General features: G+C 38.4%; 3 protein-coding genes across 3 annotated transcripts in view; all 3 read left to right on the top strand.

Annotated features, from left to right (window-relative positions):
- Positions 1–21,407, top strand: part of LOC149044270 (A disintegrin and metalloproteinase with thrombospondin motifs 3-like) — an 82,929-nt gene that overhangs the window by 32,265 nt on the left and 29,257 nt on the right. The window lies entirely within an intron of this gene.
- LOC149044274 (uncharacterized) lies at positions 1,630–11,217 on the top strand. The gene is made up of 8 exons (XM_089210933.1): positions 1,630–1,953; positions 4,141–4,348; positions 5,238–5,548; positions 5,869–6,009; positions 6,283–6,605; positions 6,881–8,029; positions 8,566–8,833; positions 9,631–11,217. Exons 1-8 carry the CDS (start codon positions 1,783–1,785, stop codon positions 10,036–10,038), a joined length of 2,979 nt encoding a protein of 992 aa, XP_089067059.1. The 5' UTR covers positions 1,630–1,782; the 3' UTR covers positions 10,039–11,217.
- The window catches only part of LOC149044273 (uncharacterized), an 11,494-nt gene continuing 7,826 nt past the window's right edge, over positions 17,740–21,407 (top strand). The window contains exons 1-2 of the mRNA XM_089210944.1: positions 17,740–18,281; positions 19,690–19,897. Of these exons, the coding sequence (XP_089067070.1) occupies positions 18,135–18,281; positions 19,690–19,897 (355 nt within the window). The 5' untranslated portion in view covers positions 17,740–18,134. The remainder of the gene's footprint in view (positions 18,282–19,689; positions 19,898–21,407) is intronic.

The following is a 21,407-nucleotide window of genomic DNA, read 5'->3' as shown; positions in this document are numbered from 1 at the left end:
AAGATGGGGAATGTTATCTTCTTCAAATCAAGTGTATGATGTCAGCATCAGTTGAATTTATATTCTACTGAGCGCGACTTATAATTTCGGTATGGGCTAATGAGCCAAAATTGAAAGAAACGACGATAAACTACTTTGCGTTAAGCCATCACCGGTCGATTGAAGAGTATACACGTGAGCATAGTGAATCAGTAAAACGATACGCCAGAATCGCATGGGCTTCTCTTATATCTTCTCTTAAAGTTGCCAGGTATGACTGCTTGCCCCACCGTTTTTCCCTGACGTTTCAACTTCCTCTGTTTGGGTAGAAAATTAAAAAGAAAGGTAATTTTCAACTCGTGTTTGAACCTGTACTTTTTTAAAACTTTTTCGTTTTGGCGCTTTCTATTTCATAATTGTCCTCTGGCTGGAAATACACGATGTCTGAGATTTTTTCTGTTATTTAATTCGGTAACCTCTGTTGTAATTGCATATAATGTGGACGTCTTCAAGAAAACTTAAGACATTACCTGGATTTCATTTTTACATTACAAAAATCAATTCCAAACACCAATTAAGTTTTCTCTTTAATTTAAAAGCTGAGTTAATGTTGTTATTGGCTATTTTAAATAGGTTGAAAAGTTTTAGATGGTATTTTCTCGTGTTTGCAGATAGCTGAATTTACTGGGAGGTGGATTTGTTGCTACATGTTAACATGAATCGCAACAATCAATGTTATTGATATGTACAAAGTTTTCATTTGACTATCTACTGGCAAGTCTTTGTATTATATTTCAACCCAACCATTTTCCACAACTTATAAACACTATTACAAAATAATTAGTCAAGGAAACGGAAAACTTTTGGCATATCCATACACCATGTTTAAACTGCCCTGTCCATAATACGTTGACAGGATTGAGTTGGCTGTATGTGGGAATAGGCTCTCTTGTTTATATCATTAATTTGCTAATCGCTCCTGTTGCCAATGTTTTGATGAGGTTGGGCTCTCAGGGCAAGGAACTGAGGATTTTTGAAGGCAGTGACTTTTTTCAAACCTGAAAACTATATGGATGTGGATATCGGCTTAGTGTACGAACTCAGAGGGCGAGAAGCCAACACTAGCCAAAGGCACGAGGAGGTGTCTTTGCCTTTCTTCTCTCCAAATTCTTCGAGCGGCAGAGAACTCTGGATAGATCTCAGGTTGGCTTGCTTACCTTCACAACCAAATTACATGACGCATTCGGCTTCACAAGCATGAAACTCTTTTGACGGTCCACGTGGTGTAGGGTTCCAACAAGAGAACATAGACTGTTTATATTCTGCTGGTTCTAATCAGTAAAAGAAATGACACTACAAATGAATAAAGTAAACAAAAAACAAGTCAGCAACGATAACGAACTTCCTTTTTGAGGACTTGCGATTTCTGGAATATATTGCTCCTCTTCGACAAACGTTATAAAAAGACAAGCATTGATTGCAATCAACAAAACGCCATTTCCCGTAACTTTCTCTATGTACCTAGACCTATCGTTGATTAACTCTTCTCGAAATTTACTTATTGCGTGATTAGTCATGTTTCGAATGCCATGTTTCGAATGCCATTGCTCAGACAATGACGTCAGTGGCAAGGATCCGTAACAATGCACCATTGTAATCAGACCCCTTGTGTGAATTGGACTATCATAAATCAAACGAAACTGTAAAGATCTAGGTTTTTCCTTTTTCGCAATTCTCAAAGCTTTTTTAGCCTTGAAACTGATGAAATTTTGATAATTAGCGCTCAAGTTATCGATTGGCAACATGAGTGCATTACAAGACATCGACAAGATCGACGACATCTCGGAGATGGTAACCACAATGGCTTCACTCAAAATTTCGACCAAGGGGCTGAAATCGTTGGACGAAATGAAAGCAAAGGTAAAAGAGACACTCCAGTCGTCAGAGAGGAAGTCAAGTTGGACGGCAAAGGAGGTGAGAAATCTACAATATCTTTTTAAAATATGGACTACCAGCAAACTCAATTCATAAACGACATTTTCAGAAGTATCTGGGTGTGACTTTTAATAAATGGTAAAGGCTGATCATATCGTGAGATTCAGTCGCGAGTTGTTTAACAAATCTCCCGATTCTAGTTTAGCTATCGTTTGCGATTTTACACCACGGCGATCTATTCAATGATGGCATCTCAGAAATGAATAGTACTAGAAGAAACCTTATTTCCATGAACAGAAATAGTAGCATACATTCACCCGCCAAATGTTTCTCTAAGTTCAAACTAAACAGTACGTAGAGCAATCTAAAAGGCGGCTAATTACTTATTGATACTTCCATAAACGATTCTTACAACTGGGTGTCAGCAAAATGATTCAAAATAAGAAATTGCAAAGTTTTGCTTCCACAGTGAGAGGTTATCATGCATACTAATATTCTTAATTTAGCAAGCGTGGTTGAGCAATGATCGGGTCTCGAGGGTTCAAATTGAGAAATACGGCTCTTAGATCATCGAGGATTGATAAATTTTGGTGAAATCTGCTTCACTCCTGGCTTTTCCTTGTGCTCTATGGTTGTAGTTCGGAAACATTTTTACTACTTGGGAAGATACTGGCGATTGTATCAGGTTTACATTTCTTTGTTTTCTTAGAAATACTTGCATAATTTCTGTAAAATAAACGACCACGGACTTAGCCCGGAGTGACCTGATGCTCTTCTACGGTAAAGGGAAGCCACAGATTTTTTTTTTCTGCTCTTCGTAATTGTCAGCGAAGAGTTGGCAACCTTTCCTGCCATGGCTAAACATCAAAATTTGCTCTTGTTCGCATGATACATGCACATTTGTGACCGTGAAAGGCAAAACGGACACAAACGGTTATCCGTTCGAACAGGTAAACCGTTCGTTATCCGTTCGTCATCCGTTCGAACGCCTAAAAAAAATCCGTTCAAAGCGTTCGACAAACCGTTCGAACGGTTTGCATATCCGTTCGAAATACATTAGCATCCGTTCGAAGTATTGCGACATCCGTTCGCCAACTAAAAGTGTCCGTTCGGAGAACTGCGGCATCCGTTCGAACGGATTGACGCCCGTTCTGTTCATCCGTTCGAAAGGAGAAAATTGCACTCGTTGTTTCTCTACAGTTATTCAGTGTAGCAGGCGAAACGTCGCGATCCACGTCCATGTGACTAAATCGTGAGACAAACGATTAACACAGCTGTCATTTTAAACTACGATGACAAACACCTTTCATGAGATATTCAGTAGTTTCAGACAATAACTAAAAACGTTATTTCGATGAGAAATTGGAATAGTCTCAATTTTCGATCGTGAGAATGAAATTGACAACAACGTCAAATCAAATGAAAACAATATATGGCAACCTTGCCCGTTCCAAAAGCTTGTCATTTGTGCATTTTGCCTATGTCAACACATTGGTTCGCTCCGCTTCATTCGTCGTAAACAATACGATTAGGTAATTCAATCACCAGTGTGATCACGTGGCAGACCATAACGCTTGCCAACTGTTTAGAACGCAGAATCAATTTAAAATCTTGACAATGTTCCAATAAAAACACCGAAAAAACGGAAGGCAAATGAAAAACAACTTATGAGCATTACATTTTGAGGTAACTTGTTTTCTAACATAGGAATTATGACTCGCACAATGAATTGAAAACGATCTGTCTCTCCCAGGCTTTTGTTTGCCACTTTGCTCAGAAAGAAACCATTTTCACCATCTGTTAAGTCTTACGATTATAAACGAAACTCAAGTTGGTTTTGTCGCTAACTTCACTGTTCGGCTCCGACTCAATGTTTTCAAAGATACTTTATTCTACCTCTGTTTAGTCCAAAACCATTTGTAACACATGTGCAACAGGTTTGGAAAGTCTCAATCTGATGTGATTATTGTGCACTGAGATATTCTTAAAAGATTTGAGCAAATCCGTGATTTTCCATATGCACGTGGCAAGCCTAATGAATCTATTACCTAGATTAAGCTGCGCTCAGAACAGCGATGTGTATCTAGAAGTGATGTTATTATTAACAAGAATTTCCAAAATGACTGTAAAACGGTTAAATTAACGAATTAGACCGAAAAGTAATCTTTAATTTACACAGGCGAATGTTGATGCACAGCATTTGTTTCATTTTGTGCCTTTTATCAGGCCTTTTCAGTGTTGACGGAGGCAAAGAAAGAAGACGAGAGAAAACGAGCAACCTTGTTAAGTTTCTACGAACGCACGGATGTTTGCTTGCAAAGTATGGATGGAAAAGTTCATGCCCTTTTGGAACAGAACATCGGAAACCTCAAAGAAAAAATCGCTTCCCACAAACAAAACCTGCTGAAAAGAGAGTACATTGTTCTTGTTGCAGGTTTGTTATAAATAAACAGTTTGACCGCCATTGCTTTGAAATTTTAGTTTCGCCAACTTCCTCACCCAATAGACTTAATCCTTTAACTCCCAAGATCTCTTTAGTAATTCCCCTTACTGTGAGCCATACAGTTCTTGTGATGTTAGTTTGGAGAATTTGGTATTGGATCAACTTATAATCCTCTATATGATATTTTTATTTATTCTCATCCTTCGTCTGCTTTATATTGTACTGATATTGTAAGGAGAAATTCTGTCTTGGTCAATCATGAAAGTTAAAGGGTTAAATTCAAGCCTGGAAAAAGAAAGAAGGCCTTCATTCAGTTATCATACCAATCCTACCCTAGCTAATTAATAGGCTAATGATCGAGCCATGAAGTACGATAAAACCATATTTCTGAGGGCAAATCACCCTCGGTATGTTTTATCCTCCATTAATAATGCTTTCGTTGAATATACTCCCTTCAGCTATATTAAAAGTGAGAACTTTATCACTAATATCTTCTAGTCAAACTCGACTGTCATACGATTACTTTTTGAATTCTACAGAAATCGTGAATCTCACATCATTTAAATTTTATAACTTTGATTGATCGACTAAAGATCACTCATTCATTCATTCGCCATTTTTCAATAATCCAGTTTGCTACTTGGTTCTTGTATGTCACAAGGGGCTCAACTGACCAGTCCTTTTATCTCACAACTCTTCCCAAACATCCCATTCTTAGTTACAAAGAAGAAGGGAAATTCTGTTTTGTGAGGGATTTCTGGTGGAAAGGACCGGGGAAGCAGATTCTCTTGTTCGATGTAACTTAAGAAGAATCGACCCGTTCTTGCCAATGTTTCTTTTCCATCTTCCCTCCTTATTTTCACCTGTTTATACTTAACAGGCGAAACAAGTTCAGGAAAGAGCACTTTGTTAAATCTTATCCTTGGAGAGCAGCTTCTTCCTTACACAGTTCTGAGTACCACATCCACCATCTGTGAATTAAGATATGGAGATACACCAAAGCTGGTGGCGCACTTTAAAGACAAAGGATCAGGGGATACCTCAAAGACCGTCCTCTTAAACAAGCCATCCGAAGCCTCCGAGCAGAGTTACCTTCAACAGATTTCCGAATTCGTCCACCTAAAGACGAACAGAGAAAAGGGTTCAGATTACGAAAAGATTGAGTTGTTTTGGCCTCAAAATCTGTTGAAGGTTAGACATGAGCAAGCTCAGTAATTATTCGACGTAGTTCGCTTATTTTTTCTTTGGGTTCTCATTGTATTGTGTCATGTTCTCTTTTGTTCTGGTTGACTGTTGTGATTACTTTGGGCTTGGTCTGATGACAAACAATCGAAAAGCACTCTAGGGAGCGATCCTCAAGGTCAATGTTTTGCTTCAGCGTCTGTGAATGTATGAAAATCATGTATGCGATCTGCGGATTAAGAAATGAAATTGAAATGAAAATAAAAGCAAAGATCGCTTTTATATTCAATATCTTGCTTGTTACATCTCATATTTTGCGTGTCTTTTAGGAAAATATCGTGATAGTCGACAGTCCAGGAATTGGCGAATCTACCATCATGGATGACATAGTAAATAAGTACCTTCCAGAGGCTTTCGCATTTATTTACGTCATCAACAGCGAGCACGCCGGAGGAATACAGCCAGATAGGGTAAGGCACTTTAAAGCGCGAAATGCATTCTCATTGCAGAAATAATTAAAGGAAAAATGTGCTACAAAAATCGTATTATTTTTTGAAATCTCTATTTTAAAGATGAGTTAGAGTAACGTAACTGTTCAAAACTTTTCGTCAAATGTGTTAGAAGAAGGCGAATAAGAAAGCGATAAGAGCGATAACGTAAGACGTAACGTTACAAAAAAAGCGACTACTGAACTAACCAAAAAAAAAGTCGGCAAATAGCTAATTCTGTCTCTTTGTCTTCAGTTAGGAAAACTTATCGAACACACAAGAAGGGTATCTCTTGACAAACAAAGGGAGTCTTCCTCAAACTGTGCTCTATTCGTCTGCAACAAGTGGGACTATATTCCGTCCGAGGAAACTGAGGACGTGAAAAACCATATCGTGACAAAACTCAAAGAGTGCTGGCCTTTTTTAGATCCAGAATCTCAGATCATTTATATGTCAGCAAAAGAAGCCAGTGAAGCTCAGAAGCTTGGAATGGTCACGGAGGAGTTTGCTGAACTAATGAATGGTATCAAGTCCATGGTTTTGAAAAGTATTGAAGCAAGACTTCATATTCAGTGGAGGTAAATTGTCTTGAATCTTTAGCGACGAATGATTATTCAAGAAGTTGCATCTGTTGAAAATGTATTTTTAGTTCTGATAATAGGAATGAAAAATATCTCCATTCTGATTGGCTGCGTGAAATGCATTTATCAGGAAACAAAAAGCATAAGCCGAAGGTAATCCACTGCACAAAATGTTAACTCAGTGCGAAAAAACCCAAGAAACTCTTCAGCTTGGCTTTGCATGAGTAGATATAGTGACAAAGTATAAAAGTGAAAATGTCCTTTATTCTTAGGTGGCTTGACTATCTTCTTGCACGTATGGCCCTTCACACGACAGCGTTCGTTCGTAATTCGTCCGAAGATCGTAAAAAAGTGATAGATAGAATGAAGTTTGTCACTGACCGCCTTCAAAGTATTGAGAGAGAGCAAGATACGGTAGGAAAACAGCTGCAGTTGCACCTCAAAGAGATAACAGACGAAGCTGTTAGTGCACTGTCCACATACCTTAAGTCCTCAGAAGTTATGCAGCAGTTTTCTTCGTGGACATTGGATGAAGTTCCAAATACCAAAGAAAGCTGGGAAATAACTCAGAATTACATCCAAAATGCGCTGAGGAGGCGACTTCGAGAAAAGATAAAGGAATGGGAAGAAAAGAACCATGTCTTTTCCGATGCTCGCGCCTCTTTGATTCAAAAGTTTCAGGAGAGGTTCCGCTACGTCGAGGGTCAACTTCGAACGCTGGAGGGTTCTGTCCTAGCTGGAGGTGTTACCCGCTCAACAAGTGGCCCATCGGTATCAGATGACTTTAGCGTTGCCGAAAAAGTCATGATCGGGGTCACAAGTCCACTTTGGTTTCCAATTGGTCTGGTTGTCCTAGTGGTCGGTGTCCCGGTACTTGGCGCCATAGAAGTTAAAGGGAAGTTAGAAAACTGGAATAAAACAAGACAATACAACAACGACAAGTGTGCCTTTATGTCGAAAGCTTCCCAAGAATATCTGAATGAAGTAGTTCAAGAACAGCATCTGAGGCCGTTTGTGATGGAACAGCTCAAAGAAGCTCGGGTTTGTCTAAAGCAGGTTTTAGATCGGATCCCTCAGCTCATAGAAGAGGACAAAATGTTGTGTCAACAATTGAGTAATGAGAACCGTTCTAAGAAAGAAGTAGAAGATTTCTACACACCGTTACTCGAGGAGAGTGTACAAATAAGGGATGGGATGGCCCTATTTGGCATCAAAGAAGTTCGCACCATGGACATCAGTTGCGACGATCTGGAGTGGCAAGACGATGCACCTCTTGGAAGTGGAGCGTTCGCTTGTGTTTATCGAGGAAAACTGAGGATACGAGGAGAGAATAAACCCGTAGACGTTGCTGTGAAAGTGTTGAACGACAAGCTCGATGAAGTTACCGCTGGTGGCTTCATTTCGGAAACAGAGATACTCAGGTTGGTTTGTTATTTTAGGAATCGTGAAATGTTGTATTGTTTTATGACAAAAAAAAGCCCATTAGTTAAAACCTTAGGAAAGCACTAAATATATTCTGGACGGTAGCTGATGAGATATTTTCTTAGTCGTAAAATTCTTTTCTGTTCAAGGAGCTCATCGTAATGAGAAGATTTATTTTTTAACCACAGGATATTTTTCCGACGCTTTCAGAACACACAGATCTAGGTATAGTTTAAGGCACATCGGGATATTAATTAGGAAAAACCTATATAGGGAGACATATCACCATTCATTTTCTCAACAATTCATCACTCTAAGAGCTCTTAAGTTGGACTAGCGTTTAATTGCTCCTTGCATTATCGCGCTGAATCAAGCATAAAGGTCATGAGATAAAGGGAAATGGTTGCCAACAGAAGAAGCTCTTGACTGATCAAAATTTTTCTGTTAGTATCAGAAAATGTTTGGATGGAAGTATAGATAATAAACATACTGTTTTATAAGTGTAGGTTGTTTACGTTACGTTTTCTTTTTGTAGGAAGCTTAATTATCCCTTTATTGTAAAGTTCTATGGTGCAGCACTGCATAAGGAAGGGGAGCAGCTGAAAGCAATACTGGTGATGGAGCTCTGTAAGGAAAACTTGATGAGGCACATTTTCCGGCATGAAAGAAATATACCTGGTAGGTCATCAACTGCTACAGCTGCGAGAGATGTGATCGGATGGGCAAAAGACATCGCCAATGCTTTGAAATACATTCACAGACAAGGTATCGTTCACAGAGATCTCAAGCTGGAAAATATATTGGTGAGTTCAAAATTGGGAGTACTGGTTATCGTGACTATTTTTAATTATAATCATCTTCATCCTTCGAGACTCTCTCGCACTTCATCGAATTCCAATTTGCTCGCTTTCACCCGGTTTGCCTGCTTTCTACGTGGGATACCTGTGGCAGACCACGCTATAAATTCGCTTGAGTGTCGTTGTAGTCAGATATGGAAATTAGCCGCGTGTTTGTGCTTCTCAATGAAACTAGTTGAGGTTGGATGGGCGACCGCACATGATATCCTGTGTTGTCTTTAGTTTTCGATTTAATTCCTGCACTTTGAAAGTTCAACATTAACTTCATTATTTTCCATGTAAAAACCAGTGTGACTGTAGATAACGACTAACGTATCCCAAGTTAACACCTCCAGGCGTCTCGTTTTTACTATGTCTTATCTTATGAAAGGTCTCGTCTGTTTTGGGTTCCACTTGGAGAAACCCATATTATAATTCCTCGGTTTCTACAGGACATTTTTTTGAATGAAATCACAAGCGGTCACAACACTTAACGTTTTATCGGAAACTAACATGAACAAAACTGACTCAACTTAGAGAAGTTAAAACTATGAGTTAAAACTGCTTATAATGCGTTTCAAAGATAGTTTAAAATGGTGGTAGATTTAAAAAATTTTCTAGTAACAGAGCCTGATTCATCTCTATTCGGCCTTTCCTGACGACTACCCTTTTCTAATATTACTTAATTTTTTAACAGTCGAAATTTTTTGACTTTGGTATTAAAAATGTATTTTTTCCATCGAATTTATCTAATTTTCCCACAGCTGTCGCAAGAAAATATTGCCAAACTAGCCGATGTCGGTGTTTCTAAAGAAGCCAAAGCGATCATGGGTACCATGATGGGAACTCCTTTGTATCTCGCTCCTGAAGTGATCAAGTCGCATTTGTACGATTACAAAGCAGACATCTACAGCTTCGGCATAATGCTCTGGGAGATGTGGTATGGTAGCAGACCTCTTCTTGATGTGGAAGGAAATGTGCATGAGTGTTTTGAAAAAGTGGTTGAGGGTGTAAGACCTACGCATGTCGAAGGCTCAAAGGAGCCTCCAGCTGGTTTGCGTGATCTGATGCAGCGTTGCTGGGACGAAAAACCTGATAATCGACCAGATGCGAGCGAGTGTTATAAGAAGTTGTTTCAGCTCTATCGGGAATCTGCCGTACCATCGTCGTAAACACTGGTTATTAGGCAACCACCTTGAACGAGTTTACTTTTCAAGTGTAAACTGTTTTGGAGCAACAGTGATTTAGAGTGTTTTAAGATATCCCTTATGACTGTTGCAGCAAATAGATTGACCTAACCCGCGCCAATTTTTCTCGTTTCAAACTTAGTTCGTACATTATAGAAACCTCTTTTAGTCTTAGTCAGTGCTGATACTAAGGACTTCTATCGAGACCAGTGTCATTTTGGATGATTCCGAGAGGCCTAATTAAGCGCACAGGTGTAGTTGGCTCCTCTGTTGCTTTGTCTGTCAGAGGATCTTTTGTTACGGTACAGGGTTGTTAGCCCGTTGCTTCGTCAGGCATGAAAGTTAAAGCAAGAAGTGTATGATATATATCGATTCTTACGCAGTTGACAGAATGTAGGACTGGTGCATAGTCGGTCTTTAAATCTTTGCAGGATCTCTATCCTTATGTTCTGGTATTCTTTAGACCCTGCAAGCATAAAAGAGACTCGAGAAAGTCTTAATCAAGAAAGAAAGAGAGAGGGTGAGCGACCGTACTCTCATATTAAAAAGGCATAGTCCAGTCATATTCTCATAGTATCGTAAAGTATACAAACATATAATAGTTTCAATGATTTAATAGATTTCCTTTAATATGAGCTGGTTATCATGTGTTTTAATCTCCTTCCAATCTACTTTTTTTGGGGCTTTTGTCAAATAGTTGACGTGTTACTATTTTGAACGAAGAACAACAAGAATATTCTAAAGGCAAATATTGTTCTTTCAGCTTGTAAGAAAGCTTTTTGCCGAATTTTAAAGTTAGTTTCACCATCTGGTATAAGACACTTGTGATCGTTTACTCTTAGATAATTTCGTGAAGAGCATTCTGTTTTTTAAGAAGTTAGATTAAATATAATGTAAGAAGGTCAGATATCAGAGATGGAGTTGTAAGTATAAAAAGGGTCAAATAACGTGAACAGAAGTTCCCTTAGAAGGAATTTTAGTACTAGCAGCGTACGTTTTCATTAAGGAATTGTGTGATTAAACTTGGGAAGAAGAAACAAATTCCCATCATTACCCCTTAAAAATTGGTAAACGAAGCTTTTACAAAGATGGTTAGACTTAATCGTTTCTTAAGATCGCAAACTGTGAAAGTCAAATAAAGACTTGATCCAGGTTTTTCTTCTATCGATCTTCCAACACTTTCTACATGTGCTGACACAGCGGCGAACTGAGTGCGTATGCTTTTAACTCGCTTTAAGTTTATGCGTGCAAAGAAATGGGAACGAAAATATCTCCATAGTAACACTACACTAAGCAGAATTGCGGCATTTTTAAAATTCGCATTGCTTGTGTTCATTTTGCGGCGATTAGCCCAAACCAAAACAGGTAAGGTTGCCTTTTTCAGGAAAGTTTCTGTCAAACCTTCTTCGTCACGTAGGTGTGAATTCAGTGACTAAGTTGAGCAGCCGTAAGATGGCTACGAAGCTCATAGCACTTTTATCGCTGTGGTGCTTCTCGCTGTCGCCTTCTCCTTAGGCAACCCCCCAGCCCTCGGAGAAAACATTTGTTTTCTCGCGGAAAAAAATCACGTCAGCTTATCAGTTGCAGAAGAAGAATCGTGGTCCTCAACGTTTAAATGACTCGAGTGGCAAAACATGCGCTCTCGTTTTGTCACTGCGCCCCTCACTCTCATCAATAATCAATTTTCTATAGTCCTACTTTAAACTCTTTTAGCCCCTGAAAACCATGTGTTCCCCCCTCACAAAGTTAAAAATCCCCTCGACCCCTTCCCCACAGCTGATAAATACTGAATTTTCCCTATTGAAACTGATTTCCTAAAATAACAAAGATTTCCATTTTTTTATCCGCAAATAACCACAGACAAACAGCAACGAAACTCGTCGTAACTTAGCTAAACGTTACGTTAGTATATATAGTCTATGTACCATACGGTCAATGTCTTGAATATGCAATGGTTCAGGTACTTCATCGTGATGTTCATGTATCTGATGTTCTCCCTCAAATGAATTTCCATCGCTGACTCAATCCAGTTTAATTCAATTCGGTGATGGAGCTCTTTTGCTTCAAGTTCTAGGTATTGGCCGATTATTGACATAAATGTATCTTATAGCTCAGTAAATTCAAACATCCATGGGCCATCGTTGAACGCAACATACCAACCGTAACCATTTTACCTATTTGAACGAAAGAACTACATTTTACACAACAAATACAAACTTTTGCAATACTCAGAGAACAAATCTTTTTCACTATGCTATTAGATAACTTTTCCCTTAAAAACAAAAAAAAAATTTACAAACAATCATACCCATTTGTAAACGAAGTATCATGGTAAATAACAAGAACTCATCTTTAGTCACGGTCACGGTCTGTACATAACTGATTGATATTTTTTTCCTCATTCCCATCGTCATCATCCTTTTCACAACTAATGCCATAATCGTCAAAAATTATCCTTATCAGATTGTCTACCAACTTTGCTTAATTTTTTGGAGAACTACACAACAACGATTTCATGGATGCGTTCAAAAGTGTCCTTCGCTCTACTAAGGTCCACCTTACTTTGCCTAAGAGGTTCACGCACCACTATTCAGAGGGACACTAGGCGTGTCCCTCTGAAAATTGAACATTGCGACTTTGAGATCGAAAAAGAACCAGCAGGATTTAGAGAATAGTTTTTGTTTTTGTTTTTGTTTTTGTTTTTTTTTGTTTTGTTTTAGTTTTGTTTTGTTTTTTGTTTTTTTTGAGAATATTTTTAGATTTTTTAATATATAAGATGGATGTTTTTTTATCTTCAAATAAGATTTTCCATGATATTTCCCTTGAGCTAGGTTGAACTCGGAAATAGTTAAGGATAGGATTAGGAAGTAACAGATTGTAGTCGATGGAATGTAATCATTAGAATGAAATAACTATGTGAAATGAGACCTATGACAGATTTAAATTTTATTAAGTTTATACTATATTATAGGAAAAGAATTTTAGTGAATTAAAATTTATGATTTCATTCTTATTATTATTATTATTATTATTATTGCTGTATTAGTATTTCAATAAAGCCGTATGATGATCTTTGTTTGTCCTGCAAGCGCTTTGAGAATCTCGATTTCACAAAACTCACCAATAAACCAATCTCCATGTCTTAAAGAGTCACTTTTAAATTTTGTATACCTCTACCACTACTCTATCGCTCCTCAACTTCGACCCCCTCAGTATGATTGGACAAAGGGTGAAGGTAGGCATATGATGATAAATGATTTGATAATCATGTAAATCACCATACATACGTGATACTAATAACTTCATAATCTTGACACTATGTACAAAACGTCACAATAAACTAGGTTTTAGCTCTATACCTCCAGAGATTTTCTTGAAATTATTAGAGTTCAAATGGGTGGAGATGTGTCCCGGTAGAGCATGGTCAACCTTTGATGACATGCTGTGGTATCTGGTCGTTTGTCTGCTTCTTCAACCAAGCAGCCCCGCATTAGACCTTTCCATTCAGGCCGGGGTTTCTTCCTTTCTTGATCGTCTTGTGTTGGTCTGTTACGTTCAGCATACTAACCATAAACCGCTCTCACGTCTCCCTCTACACCTGTAAAGGCTCTCTCTCCAAACCACATCTCCCAGGGCATTATGTCAAAGCTGTAGATATCGGCCTTGCTATCGTAAAACCCTGATCTGATCACTTCTGGGGCAATGTAAAAAGTTTCCTTCATTGTTCCTGTGGTCATCTTGGCTTCTCTAGAAACACTGACATTAGCGAACCTGACATTGACTTCATGTGACAGCTGTTAGATAACGCCTATAACAAAAGACAGAAGTAGAAAATTCTTTTAGGCGGTTCTCACTCAAATGCATTATAAATGTAAGCGCAGAGCTAATGAGTGTTTGAGCTGTTTTTGTTACATACCACTCTGAAATATGATAAAATTTGGACTATTTTGGAAAAAAGGTGGCCTTTCCTGCGCATGTACATGCATAGATTTAAGCAGTGACTTTTAAAGTGACGATTCATCCCCTCCCCCTCTCTCACTTAAGATCGCAAAATCAAAAACCTAAGATTTCCCCTTGGTGTTCAAGGCAAATGAAAAAGGGAGGCCTTGCATCAGAAAATTTGAGTGGCTTTAGAAAATTACAAATACAGACAGATGCAATGGAGTTCAAAACGATCATAATTCAGGACAAATTATGTAGTATAGTTTGTCAAGTAATGCGAATCATATGAGTGTTCCTGCTGAGAACTAGTCAATAGTTTTAAGTGCGTTCAAACAGATTCTGAGACAGGCTAAAACAAACTGTAAAGTAACGAATGAAATCATATGAACTTCAAGTGTGAAAAAATACTTGAAACCACAATGTTTTAAGACTGCTTGTTTAGAGAAACAAGTCACTGCTGACTCAGACTGAGATAAAGATTTTATATCATTTTATACTTGTTTAGAGCCTGCAAATGTATCCTTTACCATTTATTCATTCAATTTAAGAACGAATATTTAATATCACCATACCAGTCCAGAGCTTTTTTCGGAAACCTTCCCATGTTCATTCGTATGTCATTTCCGTACAAGTTACCATGATTTTTTCCAAATTGAAACTCTGTGAACAATTCCCTGAATATGAATGAACTCGAGAGCATGGGCGATGTTTCTTGACTTCTCGTGGCACCAGGTGTCAAGGACAGACTAGGTATATTGTCCTGATTCTAGAAAATGCGTCCCATCAAGTTTTCCTTGCAGAATTCCATCACGAGAGTTACTCTCAACAAATCTTCTTCTCTAATCAGTGCAGCACCATAGAACTTAACGATAAATGGATGATTCAGCTTCCTAAAAAAATTTTAGATTCATGAATTACCTTTAGCCCAGTGTCTGTGCAGCAGTATCACCCTTTGTTTCATTAGTTAATTGTTGTCACGCTATGATTTCCTTTTATTGTTATTTTTTTTACATTGTTTCATTGTTTCAACTCTTCTTCCAAAACATGTAAACTATCGACTAGTAAAGTAAAGTAAAGCCTTCGGTCCAAAAAATTACTTTTTTGAATGAATGTTTCAATAAGAGAGAAAACAAAGGAAAAAAATTATAACAAGTATAAAGGCTTATGTCATAAAAGTAGTGGATCACATTTTAAACCCACTTTGGTTGTCCATAGAAGCCCCATAAGTTACAAATCACTCGATTCAACGGCTCGCGGAACTGAAAGGTTCTCTCGTTTTCTCCCAACATCCCAGTTGTACTTATCACGTTACAGAACGAGAGGAAATGTCGTTTCTCGTTTAATCATAAATTTAAGTCAGCTTCCTGACTCACAAACTTTGGGAACATAAAGAATCGTTGTGGACGAAAAAATTTTTACTCTTGATTACCAACCTACAACGAGAACAACGTATTCTTTTCTCTCCAGACTCTGTTTGTGAGAATAAAATTTGTCGTCAAGGTTTCCAATGTTTTGCTCTAAGAGGGTACGAAGTTTGTCGTTCATCTTGGTGTATAAACAAGTCTCCGTGTTCTTAAAGAATTTTTGTAAGGTTACTTGTTTTCGTTTGTACTCTTCCTTGGCCTCTTTCAACACCACGAACGCCTTATACATGGAAATCAGTAGGCAATTAATGACTGTCTCCGAGGGAAACAGCGAGTTTTGGGGTAGCAAAACTCATTATTTCCCGTTGGGCCGGTCATCAAGGGTTTTATGATACCTCTCAACTCTGATCTAAAACAGACCGATAACCGCGAGAAAAAAAAAGAGAAATAGAAAATAATACATGGTGCACGAGTGTCCAGCTCGATAGCTCACAAGTGAGCGCAGCCAACGAGTGAGATGTCGAGTTGAACACAGTAAGCGAAATTCCATATCTAGAAGCAAACATGTATTATTTCGTTTATCATATAAACACAATAGCATTTAACTGACGAGAGAATTCGACTTTTTCAACGAATGAAAATAAAAGGATCGATAATCCCCGAACAAAACTCGTAAAGTGCGTTGGCTATAAAGCTCAATATGAAAAAAAAAAAGCGCTGAATCACTACAAAACAACAGTGGGCGTAATTTTCAATATTCAAAATTGTGAGTTATTAACTTTTTCGTTGCCTATAGAAATCTTTCAGCCACATAGCTAAAGTCTGCCCATGGCAAATCTTCTATTTGTCGATTTTCGTTCTCAGCCGCGAGAAATGTCATTACGAAAGCCACTGAATACGTAACTTTTTCACAATTTGGTTTTCTTTCCCTTCTAGGAAAGTTTGAATGTCACTATATGAAAGCTAGACGGATTTTTCATTAATTAACAGCCATATACGAGAAAGATCCGACAAGCAAACATGAATTGAGAGTGGTGAAGGCTTTGTCGTTCACTCATCAACCTGACCGAGTAGCGCGAAAGGGGAGCGACGTGTCAGCAGCTGATTGGCGATATCAAACACATTTGAAAAAGTATCGAATTTTTCACGTGTGTTGTTACGGCTTTTCTCAGGGCTGGAAATCCTTATATAATACCGTGGTTTATATGATAAAAAAATACTACTGCATGAGCCCATAGGGTAAGTGTGAGTTGCACTCTTTACAAAGATGTAGGGGTGCTTTTTTATTTCAAATTGCGCGAAAGGTCGTGTGATTACTTGATAATTATGTGCATGAGGAAAATTTGAGAGAACTTTTCATAATTATTCAGCTGCAAAGGGCGCGACTATAGATTTCGTTGTGCGTTTCGTCAAAACGACCGCGTTCAATCAAACAACAATTTTAAAAACGCTTTTAAAGTCGTTTGCATGCTGACAGCGTTCAAAGCCAACTTATAAGTGTTTTATTTTCTTTTGCACTAATTGCCTCTTCTTGCTCCATATTGCGCAACCTAAGAATTGCATTCTTCTTAACCATTCAGAATAAAAATACCTCTTCGTTGTCCCGAATTATCATCAATTAAAGCAAAATCGTTGACTTGAACCAAATGCATCATGTAAAACCGCTGATTAGTTAGTTGTGGCGTCACGTTGCGTCACGACACATCAGCAAACCTCCTTTGTCACCTTAATAAAATTATATCCATTTGTTAATCGGTTAATTCAAATTTTTAACTAACGTGCGCCAGATGATCATCTAGCGCACGTTGAGGAGTTGTGCGTCAAAGCAGTGATTTCTTCAGAAGTAATAACGGAAGTTTTAACTTTCCAACTTCGCTGCGTTTATGTTCTAAAATACACAAACTAAAAAGATATGGGCAACAAGAGGCAATGAGTGGGAAACTCTATAAAGTGTTTTAAACTTTAAACTTGGAGTAACTTCCTGAATCGAGCGGCAGCTTCATTTCATTAACAGCTCAGTTCTTAAGAAATTGTGTTTAAAGCAACCTTTCTTCCCAAGGGCAACAACTTACATAATCGATCGATACCAGCTAGTGCGTGTCTGCCCCGTGATTTTAATGCTTTTTAGAAACAGTTGTCACGTAACAAGAAGACTAAATCTGGTGTTGATGTTTGCTATAATTTTGTCTAAGGTTTATTACTTGATTCGTGACACGTAGATGACAGTTACCCTCGCATTGCTTATTGTCCTTACCTCTCTTACATTCCAACTGGATTTTTTCGGCAACATATTTTGATTTTCTGTTTCAATACCCTTTTCATATTGTCCAATGTTTTTAAGCCTTCATGCGAAACTCCTAAACACGCTATTGTTTGAACCATTACTGCGATGTCGTAGATCTCGTCCACAGCTGTTGCTGACAGATTCATCTTGAAAAGAAATAACACAGTTTTGAGAGCTGAGGAAAAGTAATATTCGCGATAGGAATCACTGATTGGAAATCAGTTAATCTATCCATATCAATACTGCGGCCTGATTTGTTAGAAAAGGATTTGTTTTTCATCAGAGAACAGTCTAGATGGTTGAACGATAACAACCGCTTTTACTCAACCGTAACAATGTAAGTCCAAGGTAAAGCTGCAGTGGCGTAAATATAAAACCCCGTATGTGATTAACAGCTCAACAGAACGTTACCTAAGAGGCGTATAGTTACTTTCTTCTCTCTCTTCTTGAAACTGTTCATTGTTCGAGGCATCTTAAAGAGCGTACGCAGCATGAGTGCGTCGATAGACATTGATGAAATCGACGATATTGAGCTCATGTCCGAGTTAATGAAGTCTCGAGGTTTATCGTCAAGAGGGCTGCAGACGTTAGACCAGATGAAACAGAGGGCTAAAAGGGCACTCAGAATATCAGAGAAGGTAAGAATAAAACATCTATGGCTGCGTGTTGATTCAAACTCAGGTTGCACTGACATTGCCATACTGTCACTGAATTATCAAGAACTGATAGCCTTAAATACCGGGCCTATGGTAATGAGAAATGGTGAAGTTATCGTCCGAAATTATCGACCAGCTGTCTTGTGGCCGGCATTCTATATGTCTAGGTTAAAAATTGGTTTATTCACAGACACTGTACGTAACAGCGAACCAAAGGGAAATCAATGACCACCAATAACTTTATTGGTTGTGAACTGATTGTCAAACCAAACATTTACTCCGGATTTAAAGCTTCTTAATTACACTGCTAGAGTTCCCTGTTCAACATTTATCATTTCGTTATTTCATGCGTATATCAAAAAACGAAATCACCTAGGAGGGTGAAACCTGATAATCAGACTAGCACGGTTCAATGGACATAACCTAAATTGTATTCAGAGCTCGTGTCGAAGAAAGCGAAAATGTTTAGTATGTTAAGCTTGCATTTTGTTTGTCATCCTTCGTCAAATTTGTAAAGAAGAACTTCTTCAACGAGTTTCAGTCGGACCTGGGCTCATACTCCAATTAAGAACTATGATGATAGGCTGTTGACAAATTTATCACGACTCTCATCCGCGCTAGTTATCGCTGTATATTGGAAATTAGAGCCCTACTCTTTCAAGTAAATTCCTCTGATAGTTTCCGCTTCTTTGATGACCAATGGCCCATCGATATCTTCTAACATTCAAGTACTGATGGGTGATCTTTCTTGATAAAGATGACAGTTTCCTTTGTGTTGTCCTTTTCTATTGTAAAGCAGAATCTACCTTTGTTTTAAAATTTCAGTTCTGAGTGCATTTCTATGCATATGTTTACGTCGTAAATTGTAGTTCAACTTGAATAATTAATTCCACGTCGAAGTCGAACTCAAATCTAAACTCGAGTATGTCAATAAAGTCAAAACTTTATTAAGCTCATTAAGCCGTACCGTATTAAGTGGTCACCCTGTATTAAGCGGTTGTAAATTCCCCTTAAACGCTGTAACGTTAGAATTATCTCTCTTCTTTGGACTTTTAATAAAAATATTTCGCACGAACATCTCGCAAGTCATTTTCCGGTCAGCCTGTATTCAACGGTTACCCCGCCATTCTCCATGGGCGACTGCTAAATACAGGTCCGACTATAGAATGAAATGTGCGCACAAGGAAGAGTACCCGAGCCTACGCTAGCTTGATCAGTCAACACGCCGAAATGGGCTGATTCCAAAGAAACCACCTCATTGAAGTAAATCCTGTCTAGTATTGAGTGACCGACAAAGATAAATAGTATAGCAAGTCTAGTAATTAAGTTATATTGTCGTGTTGATATTTTTTTGCAAAGCGATGTAATCTATCCATGCTCCACTTATCAGGCCTTTTCAACGTTGACAGAGGCCAGGGAAGAAGTCGAGAGAAGACAAACGCTCTTGCTAGAATCATACGTGAGCACAGAGGCATGTCTAAATAGGATGAGTGACGAGGACTACGCTCTTCTGGAGCTGGGAGTAAAAAATCTCAAGAACCAATTGGCCTACCACAAACAGAGATTAGAGAGAGTGGAATACGTAGTGCTAGTTTCAGGTTGGTTGGTGAAAAAAATTCAGAAAGCTCATAATTACGTAGAGGTTGAAGCACGTGCGTGTGTCGTAACTTGAGTTTCCTGCCAGCTGCTCCATTTGCTCTCAGGCAGATTGTCCGCCACAGGACTACGCCATTAAGAGAGTGTCTCTGTAAAAGCGGTCCGGTCGATTTTGCTTGAGACACGGATTTCGCTCTGTTCTCGTGTGTTGTAAGACATTCATGTACCTATACTGAAACCACAATCAGTTTGATCGGATCTCTTTATTTTTCAGAGTTTTACGGAAATTAAATTTCACTCGAGCGAAGGCTTGTCGTGACACTTTTCAAGACTTTAATTTCATACAACTTTGGAGGACAATTTACAAAAAACTACGGAACTCAGCAAAAAAAAAAAATACCCCAGCCATGTATATAAACTCTATCTTATCTATTGAGGCGACTTTCGTAAACATCACGTGTCAATCAAGGAAACAGGAAGACTTGAATGACACCTTATCGGTTCGCCTAAATCAAACACGCCAAAACCGATCAAATTCAAGGTAAATTTTTGAAAAAGTGAGGCGTTCTTAACTGATCCGACTAACATAGCTAGGAAGTAGGTGCCATAGAAAAGATAACTACAGAAAAAAACTTTACGGCCCGACCTTAACGAGAACTTTATAACTCCGTGAACTTACCTAATTTTCGGCAATCGTCAAGTTTGGCCGCCATTTTAAGGGACTTGTCAACATGAAGCGTAACCGATATAAATCAAGCAGATAAATCTAAAACCGTCAGAAATACATACGAAAGCAATTCAAATGAACTTTACTTTCAATCCAAGCGGCAAAATTTGAAATTGTTCGTTGAACTTACTATCCCCATGCGACCATTTATTCCAACAATTCAAACACTACAACTTTCTGAATTCCCCTCGTCGATTCCACCGCAAGAAATAACCTGTGCCACCCAAGCTTCGACTCGAATGTGAAGTACGAATCAAGTAACATAACTGCTTCATCTTCGCGGCAATATCACGCTGGTATTTTGATTTCCGATCGACAAGAAAGGTGATCAGGAATCGATCGGTTTGTTTACCTCATAAACGTGACCGCTGACCAGCCGCTAAGTGAAAACAGCATAGCGCGGGGTGGGGTGGGTGGCGGGCTGAGACAAGAAAAATCAGAGAAGAATCTTCGGTCCCCAGAAACGCCACTTTTAAATACGAGACAACTAAGGTAAATTGAATGAATTGTTATTTGTTAAATTTAAAACTATCGTTCAGATTATAAGATACGCGAAAAACTCTCGCCATCGATTTTTTCCTACAAAAATAGATCTATGTGTAAGTGCTTTTAATTACAGATGGAAATATGTACAATGTTGCTCGATTGATAATCAATAATGTTTTTGTAGAAGATCAAATCACCTGACAACGCAAAATACTTACTCATGCGTACGGTTCACAATTATTTGCGGTCAGTTTTCCTCAGTTTGTATGATTCTCATTAACCAGTATGATCAAATTTGC

The sequence above is a fragment of the Pocillopora damicornis genome, chromosome 6 (genome assembly GCF_964200805.1).
Source record: "Pocillopora damicornis chromosome 6, jaPocDami1.2, whole genome shotgun sequence".
Classification (NCBI taxonomy): Eukaryota; Metazoa; Cnidaria; class Anthozoa; order Scleractinia; family Pocilloporidae; genus Pocillopora; species Pocillopora damicornis.
Note: the sequence above shows the minus strand (reverse complement) of the source record. Positions and strands in the feature narration are given on the sequence as shown.